At 35.0% G+C, this 26,314-nt stretch overlaps 1 protein-coding gene across 2 annotated transcripts in view; it reads left to right on the forward strand.

Annotated features, from left to right (window-relative positions):
• pcdh17 (protocadherin 17) overlaps positions 1–19,745 on the forward strand; it is a 59,373-nt gene extending 39,628 nt beyond the window's left edge. For both annotated transcript variants that reach the window (XM_088913679.1, XM_088913680.1), the window contains one exon: positions 15,571–19,745. In XM_088913679.1, coding sequence (XP_088769805.1) covers positions 15,571–16,235 — 665 coding nt within the window. In that variant the 3' untranslated portion in view covers positions 16,236–19,745. The remainder of the gene's footprint in view (positions 1–15,570) is intronic.
• Positions 19,746–26,314: the final 6,569 nt, after the last annotated feature.

Genomic DNA, 26,314 nt, shown 5'->3' on the forward strand with positions numbered 1-26,314 from the left:
ACTGCAGTTTCTCTTCTGTAAAAACACCTGATGCATTTAGATTCTTAGTGAAAATTTATAAAGGCTCTTTAATACCAGCCTCTAAATATGATTACTTTTGTCTTATGTTGTTCAGCAAATGGCGTCCTTGCTACCATGAACAAAAATATTCTATGATTAATTTTGTGTTGTTAGTTTTAATTTACTTTTGTTTTCTTTTATTTATAGTTATTACAGTATATTTACAACAGGATTAGTGTTGAATAGTTATTATGACTATGAACATGTAAGTGGAGAGTTATGGGTTCAAATCCCAATTAGGATTTGCCCTTGTGCCAAAATACTTCACCCAGATTTCTTCAGTAGAATGTTCAGTCATATAAAATGGCATAAAATGTATGTCAGTTTGATAAAAACATAGGTAAATTAGTAAGAAAATTAATAACAACAGATCTATTAAAGTATCCCTAACAATCCATAAATGGTAAACATATCGTATATATCTGTATATATATATATGCAAAATTTAATTTACATGATTAAAAAAATTCTTATTAAGATACTTGTATATATAAAACTATATAGAAATTATTTATAGTGTATGCATGTTACAATATAATAAAAGGTGATAAAAATGTCACTTTTAACAAATGCACTACTAATAGATGCATATGTATTTTTCTAAACTTGCATATGACACCAGATTTCACCCAGAATTTGCACAAGAATTAATTTGCAATTAATCCAAAAAAGTGTGAACAACATCTTTGCTAACTGGAGCCATTCTTGTTGCTAAGAGCACTAGCAGTCAGCAGCTATCAGTTCAGTATTCTCTGGAATGCTGCTACAGTGTTCAGCAAACTCCATGTGATTTGTTAAATTTCTCTGCCAGCCTAAAGACTTCTTGGTAAACACTTAAATCATGGTGTAGTTTTTAAAAACGATCCAGAATTTGTAAACACTTACACAAGCTATCAGCTCTCATTTTTTCTAATGTATTCTGAGGAACTGTTGCATTCCAAACTGCAACAGTAACTGTTGCATTTCCAATTCCAGAGTTTCTCATGTATCTGCTACTGTATGTCCCTGTTAACCTTACTGGCAGTTTGTACAGGTAGCATTTAAAGTAGCAGTAGCTTTACCCCCTTGGGTTTACCTTCCTTTTCCATTGTTGCTGTTAACAGGTTGATGACAATGTATTGGTCATGGTGAACGAAGCAGGTATCAACATTCATACTTTTTGTGTGGGAACAAGTTTGTTTCGTAATATAATTGTAAGGTGATACTTTTTATATATATAGTATGTTTCCAGTCTATATTTGCTGCCCAAGTTAATTACTCTGATCAATGTTGACTCATTCCTGCTTCTGGAGGATCTGTGAAAGTTAATAGTTCAGTTCATATTTCACTAACACACAGAGCCCCTTCATACCAGATAAACGTATTGTCAAGGGTTTTTTTTCCAGTTCAGTTTTCATATAGATGGGACTGAAAAGGTTCTTAAACATACAGGTATACTTAAAAGATTTAATTTATAACCTATTAACAGTTTTGGGCATACTCCATTGTTGTGGTATTGAGTGCATGTGAGACATTATTTTGGGTCAATTATCTTGCATGATTTGGGGAAAATTGCTTCAGTGTCTGGCAAGAGGCGACAACCTGTGAAATCTCACTAATACTGACAGTTTTGTCGTGCGTCTTCTCGCTGTATACTTTTGACACACAGGGGACAGAGTCAAAGCAAAATGTACTGTTGAGTTTGAGCATTGCAATCGAGCATGAATTACATTTGTTAACCACACTTGTATTATTTGTTAGGACAATGCCGTTGCCTTTAGCTTGTGTTAGTGAATTATACATGAAAGTGTGTGGTTCTTCTGTAAAAGAATTTTGACATCAGTTTCTGTGTGCCGTTTTGGGGTTTCATTTATGGACAGATGAGAAAGCAATGTTGCTGATTTGTTTTCTCCCTGATGTGCTGCTCTTTTTCAGAAACCTTCAGTAAGTATTTTTCTTACATGTAATATAAACCAAACATAGTGACATGGTGTGCTTTCAACAGGACACTGCATAAATCTCTGGGTTAAGTCCATTGATTTGAGTTAATGTCATTCCATCTTTACAGAGCATTTGACAATTTTTAGGTGGTACTGTATGTCATCTACTTTTTATTGTATTTTGTGCATATTAGTTATATGCTTTATTGGTGTTAGTTGCTGCAGTACCCACATATTTTGCATCAGACCTCACAAGATATTTGATTCTTTAGGGTTTTTTTGCACTTCATATAGACTTAGATATTCACAGGAATTTAATGAATTTGGTATTTGGTGAAAGTCTTTTATCTTTTAAATTTCCTAGTTATGTATAATGAGACCCACAACTGTTACTGATCATTACACCCTGCATAAGTAGATTTTTTTTTTCTAAAGCTGAAGACTGTTCCCTAGTTTTACAGTAAGTGTAGTGGTGGCTTTTAAGAGGAAATGCGGAATGCATCCCACTCATTTGCATACTTAACTCATAATTATAATGGATATTATAAAAGCAATTGCAAGGACTGATGTCAGAATTGTGGTACCAGCACCAGTTGTCAGAAATTAAATTACTATTTGATATTTGTAATGTGTTACATATGAACATCAGTAAACCTTCAAAATCTATACAGTAGTTCTTGGATACATGGCCTTTAACTTTACATCACACTACCACAAATGAATACTGTCTTCTATTAATAACAGAAACATTGTGATATGAACAAGTAGCCAATATGCAGAAAAACCATAGCCATTGAAGGTGAAGATATTAGTAAAGAATACCGGGTTATAATAAACGACTGGAGTAAACTCAGCTGACATTGGTTTGAAAATGTAATTTCTAATTTATTTAATCGTGTATTTATTGATTTGGCATCTGTTAAGTACTGTTAACAGATGATGGTGATCCCTACCCCAGTAAGTACTCATTGACTGTTTCCACTATTATGGTTTGTGCATCTTGACTTCTGTCTACATGTTTTTCATGAAAGTTTTGCTTGTAACATAAACAGGATTTTGAAATGTTATTAAAGACTGAGTAGTAACTCTGAGTGCTGATTTTGCATAAAAATAAACCCAAAAACCTTTCAGCTAATTGGGCAGCTCAATGGTTAAATCACAGATGATGAATGTAGGAACCTAAGTATGAATTATAGAACTTATAAACTTCAGCATTGAATAAATCACTTTACTGTTCTTGCTCTATATTCACTTCAGGAATTTTGGATTCAGAAGTGCTATTACTGCATTTTGTTCCAAACTATTGCTCATTGAATAATTGTTATTGAAAATCAATTGGTGTTTTTGCAGGTAAATGCTCATTTTTAAAATGTAAATAACCTACTCAATAAAACACACTTGACCATCACAATGCTCATCAGAATAGTACAATAGCATATTTGGTTTAATTGTGTTGTTGACATGTTAAAAACAATGAATAGAGCATGGATTGTTAAGTAGGCCAACTATTTGAAAGCAAGTAATGTACAGCTGAATGTTTGCATGGCAATGAGTATATTAAAACATAAATAGTTTAATATGCATGCTATTTAAAGACTGTTTTTACTGGTATGCTTTTTTTTCCAAACTATCAAGATGTTAATGCAAGGTGTGACAGAGATGAAAGGTTCAAAACACTATTACTTTGGTGATTAATTCATGTTTAAATTAGGAATGTTTAAACAGCATATTTATTCATTAGCCATGACATCCCCCAAAAGTACAAATAAATTGTTGTGTGCAGTGATTGTATTGTGTTCACCTCTTTGTAACTTAGTGACAGATGTTCTACTCAGTTACTTAAAAAACTGTTAAATATCATTTTAAATTATAAAAAGAATTGTAATTGTGGGCCCCACAGCACTTGGTGCTGTCCTGATTTTCTATTTGTGGAGTGGTGTCTTTCAGAAGCTGGCTAAGCTTGATTATCATGAATGAGCATGTGGTCAGATTATTTCCTCATATTGCAGTGACTCAAATTTACAGTTTGTACAGTCTTAGAAAAGGCTAACTGACCAACAAACCTAAACTCTTTCTATTTTGCAAATTAGTATTAGTGTTTTTTGTAATTATTAGCAAACTTTAATCATAAGATCCCAGTCTTATTATTATATGTCATGGATAAATATAATACTGCAGTACTTTCATGTGCCCCACCTGTTTTCAAAATAATACAATTATAACAATATGCAATTTCCAGGGTGTTACTGAAAGACATAACATTAAATTGATCTATTATTTTTTTATTACATCTGACTACTTATGTACATTCAAAACCTACTAGTGAGTGTGCAAATGCTTCTCAAATATTTCTGCCTATTTTTCTCATATTTATATAATATTTTTATGCCTCTTTTGTACAGTGTGGCTATACCACAAAGGTTAATTTTAATGTGTATAAGTCAACAAAGACATGCTTTTCTAACTAGTAAAATAAACATGCAACAGATTGATAATGGCATAATGTTTTTCTAGCAATTAATGATCTATTAATGTAGAAAGAAAGCCTGTATGAACTTGCCACAATTTAACCTCAGGTGTATCTTTCTCCAGGTGCACCTGCTATGTGGTGTTGATTATGATTTGTGTTGGAATCTCTGCATGGATTTGCGCATGAAGAAGCAAATCTGCATTCAAAATGTGGATTACATGCCTAGTAAAAAGATAACATGATACCTTATGTACTAATTGCAAACAATTTAATGAAATTGAAATTGGAAATTTGCTTCTTGCTGTTTTCACCTGTTTAAAATACTTTCCTGTGTATTTCTCCAAAATGTGCACCTGTGCTAGAACAATTGAATATTATGTTTTAAAGACATGATACACAATGGGGCGTGTGTGTAGGAAATGTAATTGGTATGTCAATTTTAACTTGATTTTGCATTTTCTTAGAGCAAATGTACAAAGCTTGTTACCCATATAAGTATATCTTGCCTTCTACTGAGAAGGTCTTGCAGTTTAAAACATAGTAATTCTGAAGTTACAAAGGGCCCAGTATAAAGTTTCAAAAGCAAGGTTTGTAGCACTTCTTCCGAATTAAAAGGAGTTATGTTTACAAACATACTGTAGCAGCATTTTTTCTTTATGATTGTGTAACGAGTTGAATTATAACATAAGTTATAATAGAAATTAGGAAGGAGGAATTTCGTCTTGTCTACGTACAGCATTTGTTTCACACCTGGGGCTTTCCATAGTGCATCTCTCTCGTACCCCTCCCACCACCATTTCTACAGCCCTGCAGCATCCAACTGGCTCACTCCTCACAATACAAAGGTGGGGACTGGGCCACCATCTAATTCTCTCTATTCATTTGTAGGTTTCATTTCACACCTCTCTTCACCTCTCTCAACCTCGCACCACATGATTGGCCACTGTGCCTCTCCCTTGCTCCCACCTCCTCCTCTCTCCTGGCTTTTGTTTTCCCATGCTATATTATCTTTGCTGACTGCCCTCTCTTTCTTAAACCCGAAGAAGGCTCCACAGCTGAAACGTTGTGTTTTCTTTCTTCTGTTAGGCAGTTACTGTAGGTCAGCCTTGGGCAATTAAGCAAGACCCTAATTAGCTAAGACCCCTGTTCCCTTTCATTTACCTGAATCAAGCGTAGGATACATGAGTTACACCTCCACTCGAGAGACCTTGAAAGAACATAGGCAAGCTGGGAAAGCACAAAACAGTAATACAGTTCTTGCGGGCTTAATGTTTTAACTCATAACAGGCATAGGTTCCTTGAGGCCTAACTATTTTCATTTTTGTCAGAGGAGTACACGGAATAAACCTTCTAAAAACTGAAAGTAGAGATTTTCTGTCTGTGTTTCTATCTGAATACACAGGTACAGTGCAACTTATTAGCTTTGGAAGGTTAACATCTGAGAGAATAAAATATTCTTGTTTTCTATACTGTTTCTTCCCTGTGTACTGTATGTGCCTTTAAGGCTGGATATAAAGCAATGACTTCTATCAATATTGTCTTAAAAGAATAAACAAGTGAAAATGGAAGCTGTTGCATTAATGGCTTTATTTTAAGCAGGCACAGCTGCGTCTTTACCACCTGGACTGGATAACGTTTTCTTCTGTTCATTACTGTTCTTAGTGAAGGATGTAGATGGCACGTAGATGAAGAATAAATACAAAAAACAAAATGAACCACTGTCATAATAACTAAGGAATATTTATACTGTTTTACTAAGTTATTCTCTGTAGGATTATGTGTTCCCTAAATGTAGCAATTATAATTTTTTTCTATGATGCACCCACTTTGTAAACACTTCATGCATACAAATTACTGGGCAATGTGGTGGTGATATTATTAATATAATAATTGATATTTATTATTTATAATAGCTATTTTTACTTCTTCACATTGATATAGTGCTTTTCATCCCAAAGTGTTTTGTATATAGAAAATAACACACTTACACCATTGAAGTGCAGCACCCACATGGGTGACATGCTACAGTCATTATGTGCCAGAAGTCCTACAGAAGAACATACTGGGTGCAGAGCTGAGAAATTGAGATAAGGGGGAAAGTTTTTTTTATTGAGCTCAGCATGGTAGCATGGTGGTTTACATTGCTACTTTAGAGCTCTGGGGTCCGGGGTCCTTTGTTTCTGGGTTAGGGCAGTTTTTTTCCAAATAGTCACATTTCTCCCTACCTCCTAAAGACATGCTGGTAGATTTGTTGTCTGCTGTAAAGTGAACTGGGCACCCCACTGCATTAATCTTCACTTGAAAAGTAAGACATGTGAATGCCTTACTGAATTTCTATAACCGCTAAATGAATTGAAGTGATGTTTCATGTGACACCTTAAACTCTGAATACAATAACACTATATTGAGGCTTATAAGGCATTTTGAGAGTGCATGCCTTATGTTCTTGAAATTATTATCCAAGTAATAAGAAGAAAAGGAAAGGTTATTGTTTATATTAAGCACAGAGATAGAGGGACACGACTTCTAGGAGTAGTCTGAACACACTTGAGTACACTCTGTGTAGGCTCAACAATATATACAGTATATTTTTACATGGGGATGTTATTGCATTGCAGGCTAGTTTGTGTATTTCACTGTGTGGTGCTTAAATGAAATCTGAAAACTTGCCATGAGTTCATTCAACTTTTTTATATAAATTAAAACATGATTAAAGTCTGCATGTTTTTAAAAATTCCAATATGAATTTCTCATTTTAAAGAGCATCTCTGCAGTGATGGTTGTGAATACAGTATATACACTATAATAAATGGTGGGAATGCTGACTTGTACTTTTCTTTTTTTAATTTGTTGCATGATGTATAATTCTTGCTTTGCACAGTACTTTTAGACTTATTTTATTATTTATCTGAAGTATTAAGTTCATTTTTAAAAATTTCCATCAGAAATAAAATATGAAAGCAAGATTTGCCCATCATGTTCTTGAGAGATAATCATTTACGTAGAAAATATAAGTCTGGAGGAACTGTTAACATCTTCCAAGGCACAGACAATAATGAGACAACTACATTTGCAATGTTTTAAATATTGTAATTTTTATGCATTTTTCAAAGGTTTACTTTTAGTGTGTAAACATAAATTAAATGTTATTTATTCTTAAAGGCCTAACAGAGCAGACTATGCCTTAACATAGGAAGGAGCTGCTTTTTCTTAACCCTCTCACTGTGAATATACCATGTTTGAATCTAATCTGTTTTTATGGACAATCATTGCTGAATAATTGAGGAACAGAGATCATTTTTGTCAGTGTGATACTCTGTCCTGAGATTCAAACAATTGCATTTTCTCATTGCTACAGCTTCCCTCAGGAACTGACCAGTGCAGCAGATATACCCATTGCCCTCCCTAAATGTAGCTGAAGTAGGAACACAATAACAAACAAAGGTGCATTTAATCCCAATCAGTCTATCCCCATGTAACAGTATCCTCTCTGAAACTTGAGTTGCAGTATTCCAGCTTGCTGGGTGGAGAAACTTCTTGTTTAAATGAGCTGGGAAACCTTTAGCAAATAGATATGCCATGTTTCCAGTTGTAAGGTTTTTTGTAGATTATTTGAATACAAAGGACTGGAATAGCATTATGATCAATATAGAAATATCACCATATACTGTATAATTGAATGCCTTTTATGGAGGAATGAAAGTAACTTTTAAGCAACCAGAACTATAGGTTATTTTTTTTCTTCTTGTCCTTACCATGTTTTCATTCCATCAACATGGTCTCGTTAGGATGTAACTTTGAACAACATGACAGTTATTTACATTCTTGGAGTCCTGCTGACTGAAATAAAGTGGCAAAACAACACATTTGATCAAAAGCCATTTTTACCTTGTTTGTTTCAGTTTTTTTACTTGTTTTGGTATAGTTAGATTTCCGCTGGTGTGGTTCTAGAACGTACAATAATAAAAGATATAAACATAAAATGTGCCATTATGTCATGTACTTTGCATAACTGTTGTCAATTCAGAATAGTCTTGTTTCACTTGTTGGTAATGAATACATATTATGCAATAATAATCAGTGATATTGGTATTTGCTAAGGAAATTGTGTGATTCTATGTTCTGAATTGATAGGATTTTACTTTTAATATTACTCATATTTATATTGCTTATATTACTATATTATTTGTGTTTATAGGTTTGTGAAATTTGGGGTTAATGTAACTACACCACGAAAAGTGTAAAAAAAATATTTCAAAAAGGCAGGCAAAGATTTCTGTGGTGCACATGTGAAATATTAATATGACTAGCTGTATGATATTAAGTGGGGGGAAAAAGCTTTCAGTATCCACAGATATTTAGCATTCTGCACTAGTGAGGTGACCACGTTTATGCAAGCCACGTTACCATCTCTGTTGAAGTCCCAAAGTGTTACTGTGAGGTTTATTCAGATCATAGTGCTCTTGTCCCTTAGGTGTGCAGGTGCAGCTCTAGTCTGTCACAGATGCTCAAGGCTGAATCCAGCTGCCACAGAATATACTTGGAGGCAGTGCAGCCCTGCTAGTTATGATGACTGTGCCCAGTCGCAGGGCACAGGTGCACACTGTTTTGTAGGCTGTATTTCACAGCGACATTTTTTATGGGCCTTACTCGTAGTGATCGGAAGCCATTAATCATAGTGTGGTGTAATAAAAGGAAGATTGGATGGGTTAGCAACCTGGAGTGACTGCGACATTTAGGTAAATCAACCTGTCCTTCATCCTGCTATCCACTTTACTACTAAAAAAAACATTGCTCGGTTTGAGTCTCATTTCTGTTATACAAAAAAGATCAAGCCAGCCCCAAAATTTATAATTAATCATTTGCCACATCCAACGGTGAGAAATGCTGGAAGCAACTTTTAAAATATTGAGTGTTTGAAAAAAATATACTTCTTTGTTAATGTAGAACCCTTTCAAGTAGAATTCCATTCATCCTGCTGTGCCAACATGTGGGACGATGCACTCCTTATAAATAAGTATATTAATATATGTAGAAAGAAATGCCTTTGTGCCTCATAATGGAATGACATACACTATTTTGTAGTTCTAGGGGTGAGTCCAATAGTTTACAATTCTTTAGCTCAGAGACTTCACTAAGTGAAGTAGAGGCGTTGTGGTATTATTTCAATTATTGTTTGTATACACCACACTTAGGAATGTTTAGTTGTCAAATCAACTCACCTCATGGCTTTGGACATTGTGCAAGCAATGAATGGATGGGGACTTTTCACTAGTACTCGAAGAGGTATACTGTCAAATGCGTCTACTTTGAGGCAAGTCAAGGATACTTAACCCACCCAGCTTCATTCACACTTAACCATTTGTGTGCTGCAGGGACACCTAACATAGCCCAGAGTCAAATCAGCAATGTCTGTAATGTAGCTCTTAGCCTGCACTTGGAATGAAGACCTTTATTAACTAAAGCACTTGGGAGTCCCTTGATGTGCTATTTTAAGGTTGATCTGGATAAAGAGTAATGCAATAAACACATTTCTTCAGTATTACTATCTATTCATTTTCAGTGACCACCTAGTCTAATGCAGGGCTGCAGTGAGCCACAATCAGCAAACAATGGGAATAATACATGATATATCCTGAAAGGCCTGCCAATTACTACCATATACACAAGCCTAGAGGGCACAGTTTTAAGATGCCAGACATCACGTATCGGAGGAATCCATAGCACCTGGAGAAAATCCACGTGGCCATAGATTGAACATATTAACTCCACACAGAAGGCAAAATCTAACTTAGGACCCCAAAGCTGTTTTCATACGGTAAAACCTACTTCTATCATGGAACTAGCTCATGGAACTGGTTTCTCTGAAAGAACATTTAAGATCTTACACAGCGGAGGAATTAAAAACATTAAGCACCTCTTTTTTATTAGTTTTGTGCATTTAAAATAATTTTATTGCCATATTTAGTAAACTATAGCACTGAACTTCTGAAAAAGGCTTCAAATCACTGCCTGGGTTAAATTCTCCTACACTATGCAAACCAATGATTTTGTTAAGCTATTGCCACCTTTTTTATCAGATATATGTTTACCCTTGATGATTGAGAATGATATCAAAAGCTTGTTTGATTTTGCCATTTGATCTCTGGTTGTATTTACTCTAAAATCCTTGGCCTGGACTGCCTAGGGTGCTGTGTATTGGTGTTTGTGCTCCAGTGGGCCAGGAAGGGAATATCACCTAAGAATTGTTTGCCTCAGCATGCTACAGTGAGTCCCACAAAGGCACTGCTAGCACAGTGGAGACTGGCCAAGCTGTGCTATGTCCTTCTGGGTTCAGCAGCTCAGAAATAAAGCAGGATTACACTTGTTGGAAAGATTGGTGAGATCAGAGAAAGGCCTCTTATCCTCAGTCTTCCTGGCTCATGAGTGACTTAGAACACTGAAATAGCTATGGAACTGGGGATAACAGAACAGTACACATAAAAATAATAAAAAGATGAAAACTCTCCTTAAAAAAAAAGATTTTTTTCTTTATTTTTTCAGTGTTATTACCCCTGCTTTGTAGTGTCATTCTTTGTCATATTCCCCAACATGCAACTGACAAGAACCTTTTCTGGCCTCCTACACAATATAATAAATCAAATGACTAACCAAACAGAATAAGCTGTGTTTTAGAGTGCTTAGAAACCCGAATATCACATATACTGCATACTCTGTGGCTGAGACACCAAGTGAAAAATGAGATGCTAATAAAAGATTTGGCAGAAACACTTAATGCATCTGTCTGTGCATTAGATGTACACAGGAGCTGTTCATTTTATACATTATCTTTCTGAGTAGTGTGGAATCAAATAATGAGTGATCAACCTTCAGATACCGGAAATTATTTTTATTTGAAACACTTCTTGGGTATACGCTTGCCATGTCAAAATACTGTATGTGAAATTGTGAAGTCTGTTTATAAGGAGCACACGTATTCTATACATTGTGCCGTATGTTTTTATTTATGTTTGAAACATTTATATGTTTCAAAGGCCATTATAAAACACAAGCACTGATAGGGTGTCTTTCTTTTTATTTCCTTTCGATAACTGGCACATATTTAAACTTATGAATATGGAGGACATTTTGCAATATTGAAAAAATGCTACAGCAACCCACTTTAGCCTGGGTAAGTTTGCATTTGCATTATTATGTTTTAGCTTGGATGTAACCATTTTTTTTGTTTTATGCTTTCTTTCTTTACATGAACAAACCCTACCTTTCAGTTCAGAGTTAGCACTTTTTGTATTGTCCTTTTTGTTATCAGCTTTTCCATTGAATATTAAGTACTCATCAGAGAATTTCACAAAGCCATTGTTTTGAGACTGACATGGTCTTTAAATAAACTAAGAACTGTGCAGTGTAATTTAATTTGAAATTGGAATGACAATAGCAACGTTGAAATTGACTAATTGTAGTTTGGTAGAAAGATTGAACATAAAATATTTATTTTTTGCTTAAATTAGATTCTTGAAAAGTACTACTACTTCATCCTCTACTACTATTAATAATATTTTATTTTTACAATGAATAACACAGTAGTAAAATAATTGAGTTATAACTTTGATAAACTGATTTACCCACTCATGTCTTGTGAAAATTGTCTTTTTAAGTGATAATTTCAGTTTAAATCATATAATAATTTCTTGTGTTTATCTGGGTAAGCATGGTAATTAATACTCAAAGCCACTAATACATCAAAATGACATAAAGAGTTTATAGTTTATAAAGATATGATACTGTATAAAGAAGTTCTCTATCTATATTCATGTAAATATGAATGTCAGAATTTTCCATCCATCCATGTTCTAACCACAATCCAATACAGGGTCATTGGGGAGTCGAAGACTATCCTACCAAGTAACAGGTGCAAGGCTGGATACACCCTGTACAGGACACCAGTCCATCACAAGGCACATACACACACACCAGGGCCAATTTTCACAGAAGCCGATAAACCTACCAGTATGTCTTTGGACTGTGAGTGGAAACTGGAGCACTTGGAGCAAACCCACACACTGAGAGAGCACACAAACTCCACACAGAAAGCACCAAGTCCCACTGTGAGACAGAAACACTAACCAGTGTTCCACTCTACCGCCATTAAAAATATTTTTGTAAAAAGATTTTTATACATGAACAAATTTAAATTAGATAAAATAGTGACACATATATATATATATGATTGAATATCTTTAAATTAGTAATGCCTTTGCAAAAAAAATGCTTACTGTACAATACACAAGATTAAGTGTATAATGACTGATACGCAGCCCGTGTTTTAATCGTCCACATTATCAGAAATCTGTAATGTTTTACTAAATAAATATGGTTTCTTCTTTTCAGGGAAATCAGATTGTACCTAAAGTTAAAGTAGTTGTAAATTTGTCTTCTCAGAATCAGTCTATAATTGTTTGTCTCCCCAGAAAAGCAGATAACATCCAAAATATAAAATAACCTTTAACATCTTCATGCTTCCTTAGACATTTTTAAACTCTTAAGCTGATCTCATTCACTTCCATTGCTGTCTCTAAGGAGCAAACTAACTACTGACCTACAGGCCTGAAGCAGTTCACATGGAACACTGATTTTAAGCATACCAGCATGAACAGCGGGATATTAAACAATGTATAACTGAAGCAGTGTTGAATATATTACTGACTAAAACAGAGAAAAGTAAATTATGTGGTAACTGTAGTGTAAGACCTTTTGACCTAGCAAACTCTAGAATGTATTTTTGTAAAATGTTTTAAAGGAAGTATGCCTGGCAAATACATAGATTATTTGTCCTTTTCTTTTTAAAGGTAAGGTAATAGGTGGTCTGTTCAGTTGCATAATTGTTGTGGATGAAAGAGAACAATGAATCTGTGCCTTGTAATACATCTCAAGCATACAGTAATGTGTGATTTATCACTCTGTTATTAAATACAAAACAGTAAAAGCCAGTAGTTTGCTGGGTTTGAAAGATTGCTACTCTCTGACACAGAACATTGTCACATAATACATTATGTGCAGTTAAGCAGTAAATTCTACATCTATTAATAAAGATGTATAATTACCTGATTCCCTGTATGGACATGAAGTCTAAAGGCCAGGTTACATGGTGTGGCAACTAATATTACAACTTCTTGCCACAGTGCAATACACCCTGCTCACTTTGTTTATTATTATTTGCCACCTTTTTACAATATATCATCCTGAAGCTCTCAACTGGCAACCCACTGAAGCTAAGCAGGGTTGGGCCTGGTCAGTACCTGGATGCGAGACCTCCTGAGGAGCTATGGTTGCTGCTGGAAGTGGTGTTAGTGGGACCAGTGGGGGGCACTCACCCTGTGGTCTGTGTGGGTCCTAATGCCCAGGTATAGGGACGGGGACCTTAAACTGAGGTCCTGACTCTCAGTCCTCATTAAAGATCTTCGGGCATTTCTCAATAAGAGTAGGGAGTTATCCAGGTGTCCAGGTCAAATTTCCCTCCTCGGCCTTTACCATGGCCTCCAAATTGTCCCCATGTATGATTGGCTCGCATTTGCCCTGCGATGGACTGGCGCCCCATCCAGGGTGCACCCTGCCCTGCGCTCGTTGTTTGCCAGGTAGGCTTCGGCTTCCCGTGACACCATATGGTATAAAGCGGTTTGGCAAATGACATGATGACATGACATTTTTCCATATACCAGCACTTTATATTTTTTGTGTTATAGCACCAAATCAGTAGTTGTAAAAGAAAGTGTAACTTACTCTGTCATACCCACATACAGTAGTTATAGTTTAGTAGAGAGATATGTTATTATAGTAATAGCTGTAAGTTTAGCAAGTACTGGTACATAGTAAAGCAAGTTTTGATTGGAACAATTAAAGTAAAATCAAATCCATTTAAAGCATGCAGCAAGATAAATATTGTTTCATGTAGCGCTGTTTGGGGGATAAAAACAGACAGGCTGCACTTATATTATTCACATTAATTAATTTCACTTAGCTGAAATTCATATAATTAAAGGCACATTGCTGTTTGATTATAAAAACAAAAAATAATGAAGATCTTAAGGTTTATAATAGAATTCTTTACATATTTGTTGCAGTACCAATGCATAAAATTAACACTTATTTTAATAAGTTTTAATTAATCATGATCAAATATTTTTCCCTTTTTTGTCTCTGTAGTACTCATTTGTTTAGATTGATTTGTTTTTTTTGACTATACTGAACTCAAGTGCTCATATTTAAGCAATGCCCTTTTCCTCCTAAATTAATCTAAAACAAATGACCACATCTCATATCTCCCTTTGATTCCAGTAGCTACTTATATATATATTATTTTATTATTTTTATGATTATTATATGTCTACATGAAAGTAGGTAGAATCAGAGGGTACTGTAGCTGATCTTTTTTAGACATGTAGAAATAATTTTACCTGATAAATAGAAGTCTATACTTAGCATATTTTGTGGTATTGTTAATATTCTAGAAGCCTACTGAATAATGACAGTTAATACAACTTTTATTTAGCCAATTACTTGTCTACCTGGGTCTTTTGAATATTAATGCTCAAAGTACTGGAGTTGCTCAGACTCTTTATTGCTTTTTAAATATTTAAAGAAGTCTTTTTAAAGCCTTCTACTTGTTTGACATATTGTCAGAAATTTTCTGAAATGTACTTTCTATTGAATTTTAGATTAAAGGGAGCACAATTATAGAAATGCATGATGCACTTGGTTGTAAAGTAAGGAGAATGTGAGTTTAGAGGGCTTCAAAGACATGTGATGTAAATTTATGAAAACAGTTCCACTCTTTTGCGAAATTGGACAGTTTTTGTTTTTCACATTTTTTAAAAGTCATTTTTAAGCTCCTTGTAAACACAATGATCCCTTGATCATACGCATGGAAAACACAAAGTCAGCCAGCTGGTATCCTGTATTCTCATGAGAGTGTGTCTTTTTATATTCATAATGATTCTGTTTTTGTTTTTAATTACAGGACACAATGGGTCATGCTAACCCTTTAAGCACCAGTCTAATATATGTTAGAATTTTGTGGTTTTGAATTTTTTAAAGCTAATAAGAAACCCTGTTTGTTTTTCACAGAGCAAGAAGAGTGCGTTAATTGCACGGATGAGTGTCGAGTACTAGGACATTCTGACAGGTGTTGGATGCCACAGTTCCCTACAGCAAACCAGGCAGAAAGCGCAGATTATCGCACAAACCTTTTTGTACCAGCAGGAATGGAAGCAACTGTGGAGACGGAAACTTATGAAACTGTAAACCCCAATGGAAAAAAGACTTTCTGCACATTTGGGAAAGAGAAGAGAGATCACACCATCCTTGTTGCCAACGTCAAACCTTATTTGAAAGCCAAGCGTGCTTTGAGCCCATTATTGCAAGAGGTTCCCTCTGCTTCAAACAGCCCCAGCAAAATGTGTATTCCTGCATGCACATCAACAAAGGGACTTATAGAAGGCTGTGAAGGTAAATCTGGCAACTTCGCAGAAACAAGCAGCCAGTACATGTCACCAAATAAACAATTGAAAGACTCCCCATACCTTCTGTCTGATCCCATGGCTAAAGTCCTTGCTGATGTGCATTCAAGAGTAAGTCGAGATTCGAATGAGATGGACTGTGTATTGGAGCAGTTAGATCAGTCCAATCCAGAATTAAACCGTGAGGGCATGGATGCTGAACAAGTTGTACGTGAAATTGACAAGCTGTTACAGGACTGTCGGGGAAGTGAAGCAGCATCGGTGAGAAAGTGAAAAAAAACAACAACAATGATGACAACAGAAAAGAAACAAAGAATAAAATACACACTGACAATTGCAATGCATCTTCTTAAGAAAGTGGAGGTGGCTTTGAAGGGATGTGTCCTGAGACGGATCCCTGAACTGACTGAAGATGCTGCTTCTGGCTTCTAGTAAGCATTTCAAGTGCCCACCGACTCATACCTTTTCACTGCAGTTTTGTCCTTCTTAAGGATTCACCAATTCACAGCTGGGGAAGGTGGGGGAGAGTTGAAGACATCCGTACTGACATGATGGGTGACAGAATGTTAAGACAATCAGTTAGAAACCAGTCTTGTGGTCAAATAGGTGGACTCTCTACCCACTTGGTCTAACTGAGGAGAAGAACAGACAAAATACGAAGGATTTCATTGTATCATTGTGGAAATGCAAAAGAAGATCTTTATAGTTGGAGGGTTGGGGGGAGGGCTGGGAGAAAACTTTCGCAGATCTTCACATTCCATCAGCAATCACTTGTGCAAACTGTACTCCCTTATATTTATCTGCTGCATAGTACATTCCAAATTGATGAAGCAGTACAATATACCCTGCTCATTGTGTGAACTCCTCATTCTTTATAAATTCCCAATCTTTTCATGTAAAGTAATGTCCACTTGTCAAACATCCCCTGTGACACACATAATCCTGTATATTAGGGACATTCTTCTTCTACTGTGAAAGATATATATACTTATGGGTAGTGTCCGGATAATAACAAAATATTTATAATTTTTTTAAAAAAAACAACGTTAAAATGCTAAAGTGCAGTTAATTGTGAAATATTTATTTATGAACAGCAGAGGACACTGCAAAGGCTCTTAAAAGGAAATGTCCCTTCACATTATCACTATACACAATATCTTTTAATGTGCAAGTGTATCGAATTTAATGTGTTTACATCAAATTACATATTTTTATTGATTTATTGCAATTTCTGTGCATATGAGCCAAATTGTTAAGTGTATAAGAGCTATATTGTGTATTTTATTAAAATTAATATATAGTTGTGTTGCAATATACTTGGGCTTATATTGTATTTGGCAACTGTTGCCTTAGTAGCTGTCGAACTCTATGAGTTTAATTTCATTTTTGTCTGCTCCCTTTTCCCTCAGGAGTGGGTAGCAGTGCCTCAGAGCGAAGTCTCTTGTTTATCATTTGGTCAAAAAGTACTAGGATACATAAACTGTTCAAAGCTTCATGAGCCAGCTAATAAAAAAGCAACAACCATATGTTACATTTCCTAAGCTGATATATCTTTACCAAGGCAGCTAGAATATATATTTAGTTATTTTTTTTAAAGAAAAACTTGGCATTTTTACTACAGAATTGTTTCATTACAAAATAATATAAGCTGCCTTACTAACATTAGAAATAAAAGATAAAATCTTAATATAACTGTAGTGCTCTTATCTATTGAGGACATTTAACAGTCCACATGAGAATGTGCAGTACAGTTTTTTATTGTTTTATAGGACCAAAAAGGTTCCTTTTGAGCAGTTTATGTATTATCTGTGTTTTCTGTGTGTATTACATTGTTATTTTCACCAGAAATCTCTAAGACTAACCAAACTTGATAACTGAAATTCCATTTTACTTTTTTTAAAAAAAATAAAGCACTGTTGTAGCAGTAGAAGCAGGGTTTAATATGTATGTTCAGGGCTTATAATGTGAATTAAGGCTTTTAACAAGACACATTCAGATCATAGCTTTCTACAATTTAAAAATGATTACAATTATTACAATATTAAAAGAAATGTAAGAGAAACATATGGAAAGCTGTCAACACAGTAGTGCAGTGATGATTTTTCTATACTGAGATAAGAGGAAATTGAATCTATAAAAAGATGTTGGCCTAAAAATGAAATTATGTGAAAAGTAATGCTGCACTTACACTGGTATAAGGGCAACCATAGGCTATTGCTTAAGAATATGGGTCAGACATTGTTTAGCCATGCCTTGTCCATTCATTTGTCAAAATGAACCAACATCCTTAGCGTAGAGATCCTGAAACTGCCAAAGTTTTATTGATTTTAATCATCCATTCTTAGAAGGATTGAGTTCCATTTACTGTAGTCCTGTTCCACAAAGCCTGGGAGCTAAGGATAAAGTAAAACATACAATGCTTCCGAATGAATTGAAAGTATCAAATTGAAAATCCTTTAATACTTAAAGTTTTCAGAACCAATTTTTCACCATACCAACAGCCAGGGAATTGCATTCTCTGACTAATTTTATATATAAAACTCAAAGGAACACGTTGCAACTTGTTTTTCCAACATAGTAGTAGTAGTATTGAACTACTAGAGATCCATTTTGGAAAGAGGATACTTTGTGCTCATTACTAAATGAGATTTTACAAAAGCCAGACAGGTTTGACAGGTCTGACATGCTCTACATGTTACTGAGAACAGCTCAGAAACAACAACAAAAAGGAAACAGACTGTGTGGTGAGTGCTTATGATCACATCTCTGCTAAACGAAGACTTATGTCTGACAGTTTTCTTTCTTTTTTTCTATCATCAGACCAAAACTAAATTCTTCTGTTTTAACAAATAAAAACCTAAGGAAACAAGCTAGAACCAGAATCCAGAAAGACTGTTTTTTAAGCAAAATTTCTCTCTTTGACATTTTTCATGCATGTCTGTCATTGCAAGTGATTTTCCTTGTTTGGAAATAGTGGGCAAAATGCCCATCTAATTCATTTACTATGGAATGAGCAGTTTGCCCACAGTTTACCCATAGGGAGAATAGGGACATACTGCAATTGTTCAAGTGCCCATCTAATTCATTTACTATGGAATGAGCAGTTTGCCCACAGTTTACCCACGGGGAAGAATAGGGACATACTGCAATTGTTCAATGTCAACAATGAATAATATTATTCACAGGCATTTTACAGTGACTTTAAAAATAAAAGTTGGCATTCAAACATTGAGAGTTATGTTAATCAGAACAAATGACCAAAACTTTTTAGACTTTGCTTATGTCCTGTAAGCCTGTAATCAGATTCAGTCCTCTGAAAACTAACTGTGTTTCTATCCATGTGTGTGACATGCTTTATTATTGCTGACTTTCAAGCTGTTTGTTGTCTAATGGAGTATAACTTGCTGAGGTCAACAAGTAGTTTGAAATCTAGCATAATGTACACCTACTCATTATTGTCTAATTACATTCTTTTGGCATCAGGCAGGATTAATTGGTGCATTAGTCAGAAGGGAATTTCGGCTATCAAAGTTTGTTGATTTGGAGCGTAATTGAATGAAACCTGATTGAGGTCCTAACTCTTCCAGCCCCTATTGGTCCATGGGCTGGTGTTCAACATTTATCAGCCCCTGTCACCCCATAGGGCTCTAAGCTACACCAGGCAGCTGGTGAAAAGAAAAGAGACATACATTGTATGGATTATCTCAACCGCTATTGTCTAATGGCTGTGTTTAATGTGATCTATCTGGAAAATGAAGACTATGAATAAAAAGCAATTACTAATAGCTGTGTCTCCTGTTATCACATTCATTAACATTGAGGATATGTGTTAAACACTACATACCACTGGGAAATTGACATTAATTACTTTTGATATACTGTACAACTTGTGGCACAACAGTTGCTGCATCTAGTTATCAGGTTTCTAAGAACGACAACGCATACATTTTACTATAAGAGGTGCAAAATCATTACTGGATAATGGGGCTTTTGAAAAAGAACATCATGGAAGACCAATTCAAAACTAAAAATTGACCACTTCAAATCAAGAAATATATTAACATTAAGTAACATTTCCTATGATTTTAAATAATCACAGTGTAAAAAAGGGACAGGTGGGATGAGACATACATGTACCTAACGGATCTCATTAACAATGCATTTATTATCATTGTGATTCATGTTGCTTCTGGAATGCCATTTGTTATAGTTTGTCAAGGGCAAATCTTTAAAATATTGTGATTGGAAGATGTGTTTTTTGCTAATTTCTTCACATTCACACCAAAGCTAAAATGTAATTCACACAGATAGATGAATATCACGCAGAATATACGACACCATTCGTGTTTTAAACTCTTAATTGAAAAAACAGGTTCTAAATAAGTACTCTTTAACTTTATTAAGTTAAAAATAATGTTATTATTAGTAGCTTTTAACTTATAAAAACATTACTTTGTAATCTAATGAGGGAATAATATTTATAAGGCAGTCTTTACATATATTTAATTGATTAAAAGACGTTATAATATGAAATGTCATAATGTCATATGAATGAAGTTTTAATATACAGCTAGGTTGTTTTTTTTTGCCAGGGGAAAAAAAAATTCTTCTATATTTTGGTCACAAAGGGAGAACTTTACTATGCATACCAGAAAAGCCCTTATTTAGTTTTATAATATATAATATGAAATTAGTTCATATTGCTAATCTTCTATGATTTCAAAGCCATTTCTTTTACAATGTTTGGCTAACTTTAACCAAATCTAAAATATTGATCAGGATAAGAATACTTTGGAAGTCATTCTACATCCTCCTCTTTATTATCCTTTTATCTTTTTATTGTTTTTTTCTTTCCTTTACTCACCTCTTCTAAGATAAAAGTTATTTATAAAGATAAAAGACATCTAAGATAAAAGATAAAGTTACAAGATAAAATTATGATGGTTCCAGCATGTAAAATATGTTAAATAGTTTATTGCATCTTGCAACTGGGTTATGGTGACCTGTTTTCTCAAAGTTTAACCTTTATGCTTAAATTGCTGTTCTTATATTGTATGCTATATATTTTTTTCATTTTAATTTTGATTTTTTTTAAATGCTGGGGCAAATGCTACAAAATCTACAAATACTTATAATTCTTGTATGACAAAGGAAGAGCCCTGGGAATAATGGAATAATGTTTTGCATGTTTTTATTTACAGTGTCTAGTTGTTTTCCCTTTAAGATTCAAACATTTGATTCATAACTTATCCTTATATTTAAACGCCACTGAAATTACTTTTTTTTTAAATTTATAAGCTATTACAACAGTAATTGGGAGGGTGGCATAGTGTAGTGTGTATGCCTTTGGACTTCAGACTAACTGACAGGTTGTTGGTCTCAAATGCCAAATGCCACCTCGGATATCTTGCTTAACGGCTCAACAGCAGTGTCAGCAGCAGGTACTTGAGCCACCTTCCCAATTACTCTTGTACAAGAATTATTACTATTTGTAGCTTCTTTTGCCTTAGCATTAGAAAGATTGAAAAAAAAACATATACATACAATATAAGAACAGCAATTTAAGTATAAAGGTTAAACTTTGTTGGTCTGAAGTTTGCATTTTCTGCCTACTTTCATATCAGTTTTCTCCAGGTAATCTGGTGTTCCCCCATCTTTCAAAAACATACTGTATTGATTTTTCTAAATAGTGTGTATGTGTTTGCCCTGCAGTGTGTAGTTCTGCCTTACGCTCTATGCTTCTAGGATAGGGTCCAGGTTGCCATTACCTGTACCATGAAAAAGTGGTCTTTTGATGATTTACAGATTCTTACATTAACAGTTCAGTTCCTAAGGATAAATCTGCCAAGGAAAATCTGCCTTTCATTAGAAAACATAATTGTGTCTGTAACATAAATACAAACAAGAGTTACCCTGATTCACCCAAGTAAACCTCAGCATTCATCTCATTATAAAATCTACTCATTATAAAGGTTTGTAGAAGGAGGGAATGATGAGGACTAATTAGACCATCAACAGGACTGCCTTTGTTGAAAAAGTGACAATTGAAAGGAAAAATAGGAGCACAAAGCAAGCAGAGAGCTGTTCATGACAAATATAGCCTCACTCCTTTTTCAAATGAGATAAAAAAAGCAAAATAGATTTTTAAAGAAGATGAAAGTAGCATAGATAACATTCTTAAGAACAGCAAATGTTAAATTCTTCTCAGTGAATAGGTAGTTCTTTGATTATTGAATGCAGGGTATAAAATAACCCCACCCCCCCAAAAAAAAATGGAAAAAAAGAGATGATATATGAATCAACAGCTTGGTAATGAGCTACTTTGAATGGCAAATGCACTTGAGATTCTGTGCAGATCATGGGTGATGTGTAGCCATAATGTGGAACATGAAAATTTAGACAGTGGGCCTATTGTGCACATAATCAAGGTGACATTGAAATTAGATCACTGCAGCTGGTGAAGGTGCTGACAATAGAAACCAAATGTATTGAAGGCAATAGTTACCTCTGTGACATTAAGGTCTATTATAGAGAGATCATGGAGATTATATCTTGTACTGTACGTTTATTTAAAGAACTTTTGAATTAAATAAAGAATTACTATATCAATAGATTTCACAGAGTAAGGCACTATGTATGGTCTTTAGAGTTTAGATACATTACATAAATTTGTAATTCTTTGCAACTTAACAATACAAGAGCAATTGAAGAAGCACTAAAGGATATAAAATACTGTTACTGTAGCAATTACATCACAGTTTATTTAATAATAAAATAGGAAATTATGCAAACACCTAAAAAAGGCACGTTAAAAGTAAATAAAGATATTTTAGTATATCCCTGAAAAGGTAATTTTTTAGGACAACAGGCTTGGATAGACAAACAGAAAACCAAAACAATGTGGTTGATGTAAATGAAAAATTAAATGCTAAAGAAAACATTTTGTGTGTTATTGATATTTTAAACTTTTTGACTTATATTAAATTTGCTCTGCCTGCTGCTGACTATTTACTGAAATGTTTCACTAGTCTGTGGATTGCAGGTTTGCTGTGCCTCTTGTACTTTGTATTGTATCCCTGTTTGTGTTTACTTCTTTCATGCGTACTTGCTTACCTGCTCTCCTTTCTGAATTCCTGAATAGGGTCTCTACTTGCTGCTGTGCATTGCTACTGTATTCACCTCCTACGTGCTGACTACCCTGCTGTCTGACATCAGAGATTGCTGCTGCTGGGTGGGATCTGTGCGGCTGGATGTCCCTGGCTGCCTCCTGTTAGTCTGACAGAGACTATGGTCCATGATTCAATGTGAGCACTGCATATGCTCTGACCTGGCTGTGCAGCTAGGACCACCATTGGTTTTTGTATTGATGTTAACTCTAATTTGTTTTTGGACAAGTTAGCACAATCTCTTAATGTTTGCCTTTTTGATTCTTCACTTCCTTTATTTCTAAACAGAGTAAATTATATGATTGGAGATGTGGTCCATATTAATACAGTTAATTTGAGGATAGTGGATAGTTTGGGGATAGATTTAGCAGACAGATTGAGGACTTCAATTCTGGATGCTCACATTCTTCATCACTGGTGCATATTGTTCCATGGGGGAGTGGGATTTACAGCCCCCAGTTAGTGTCCTTGTCCTTCCTGAGGTTCTGTCTTGGTGTTAAATATTTGGATCATGAGGTAGTGCACACACCCTGATAAACCAAGTTGTGTCATGCCTCCCAGTTATTTTGTTGATACCTTCATACTTTAGGGCAACCTTGGGAATCTCTACTTTTTCTCTGGCTGCCTTTTGAAAATTGACCAATGGAAAGATGGTAAAAGAGAATCTGGCATTGGAACTGTTGCATCAGAGTTTATTCTAAAGAGTAATGGTTTGATCATGGAGAATAATGTAACTACTGTACAACTAGTGGGTTGTCTCAATATTTTTAATGTGACATTGGTATATGGTACAAGTCTCACTGCTGTAAAGGAGGGTGGCTAGTATAGCAGTTTTATAAATCAGGTATCTAGCTTATACAAGGCAACTTGTTACAGCATGAAGGTAGCGCATCTGCTGATATGGACATCTTCATCCATGGTAACCCATTAGGAGAGGTGGCTGCTGAGATTTGGGATTCACTCCCCATATTCTAGAACCTCCCTACTGTATGTACACGGATGACACAAAGGATGTTTAGCTGGCCTGGAGGACACTGTTGTAGGACCTTTGTCTCAGCAACATTAAAGACTAAACTGAAGCTTTTATATGAAGCATTGGATAGATCTAGCATCTAACTGGATATATGCATAGATTGTGTTGAATTTTGGTTTTGGCTGGATATAACCAAGACTTTCCCATTCAGTCACTATTGGATGCTGGCGCTGGATGCTGGGTGCTGAAAGTGAGCTGGATGATCATGGTCATGTAGATAGATAACCAAGGGGAGGCAATCATAGAACTTTGCTAAAAAAACAGTCTGGGAATATAAGGTTGGTCTCCAATATTCCACTCACAATGGTAATGGTCGTGTCAAATGTCATCAGACAGCCAAAGCATTGGAAGATGATGCACATACAGTAGCATCATGATTTAAGAAAACCAGTTCTTTTTTTGCTCTTGATATTTTCCTTAGATCTGCCTGTCAATAAATGCTCACAGTAATGTTTAGATGGTTGGAAGCCACACTGAGTTTCCAGGAGTATCTCCTTACCAACAGAATAAAAGTTGTTAAGTAAGATATGGGCCAGGATCTTACATACTATACAATAAACAGGAGGGGGAATTCCCCTGCAATTCCCACAGTCAGATTTGTCCCCTTATATTGGGAATGGTTATGATGATCACATTCTTGTGATTGCAAAAAGGGGATATCCACATGATATGATTTTAAAGTTGCAGTGAAACTGTACTAAAAGTGCACTGCACTCTACTAAAAAGTCACTTGAGCAAAAACATGGAAAATTGCCATTAAATTACCTTAAGGGTCTTGGCCAATAACTCTTATATGGGTATTCTGAATGGATATTTTGTTTTCTATTTTATTTGTCTTTACCTGTCATTTACACCCTTTTTAAAGCTACCATTTGAATTGTTTTCCTACTGTTTTACTAGTGTGCAGCCTGCTGATCAAATAAGCAATCTGCTGTGCAGATGGGGAATACATTAAGACTAGTAGTCAGTGCAAATTTGGGTGATACTGTAATTCAGACAAGGCACAGCTTAAAAAATGGATAGAATGCAAACAACCAAGATGGAAAACAAATATTGTTCCAAATGCTTATTTATTTTTTACACTTCTCAGGCCTGTTGTATTGTCAGAACCTCACCTGAAGAAGGTTTCACAGCTGAAACGTTGTGTTTTCTCTCTTCTCTTTTCAGCATGGAATAAACCTATTACTTGTTCCCAAAGTATAATGTTCTCTTGCTTACATATTCACTAAACAGTCTAGTTCTAAGTTACCATAAAATACTACTGCATGAAAATTATTCAACACTTAATCTGAGATCTGTTGTTTCATATTTTCTTATTCTGTTAAAGACACCCACAATGGACAATAGAGCCTTCATGTATGGCTCCATGAATGTCTGACTTATTACCAAAATCCAATAGATACTTTACAACTGTTGACATTTTTAGTTTGTCAAAACCCATGAAAGCATTTGTTTTACTCTTGATTTTGTTAAGTAATTTTGTTGTGCAACTTTTTTTCTTCAGTGATTTATGCAAGAACTAACCACTTTAACCACTGTTATTAAAAGTAAAACTAAAGTAGAAGTACAACAAAGACTAGAAGATGCAGAACTAGTCACAGTGTCATTCACAAATGCCAACAATAAGCACAGCTACACATCCAGGACTCCCCTTTCGTTGAAGACAAAAACATTTATAGAACCAGAAGAAAGGAAAAGAAAATGTGTTGTGGATAATGCAGTGTTTTAGATACTTTTTGAAAAGATTATTAAACCGGTGGAGATCAAATGTAAACAAAGGGGTATTTTTCAGTCAATTATAAATGCTTTCTCTAGTTTTTATTGAGTTCAGGGGAAGTTTTATTTTTACCAATAGACATTTCTAGTAATAATTGTTTTGAATAATTGTTTCGAATGTATCTATAGAGATCAGGACCTGCAAATTGAGAGTCATGAGATAAATATGTAGAATTAGTAATGTAGGTGGTGTTGGTGGTGGCTCAGGTGTCAGAGATGATACTGCCAGATTGTGTGATTAGAGTTGCTGTGTATGGAAACTCCACCACATTAATTGCCCAGAACAGAACAGAATGGATGTGGTGCTGGTGCCTCGTTATATATTGAAAAGTAATGCTTTTAGGCATCGTGAGCAAATATGTAATGAGGTGGTACAA

This window comes from Atractosteus spatula, chromosome 4, assembly GCF_055471065.1.
Source record: "Atractosteus spatula isolate fAtrSpa1 chromosome 4, fAtrSpa1.hap1, whole genome shotgun sequence".
In the NCBI taxonomy this organism is placed as follows: domain Eukaryota; kingdom Metazoa; phylum Chordata; class Actinopteri; order Semionotiformes; family Lepisosteidae; genus Atractosteus; species Atractosteus spatula.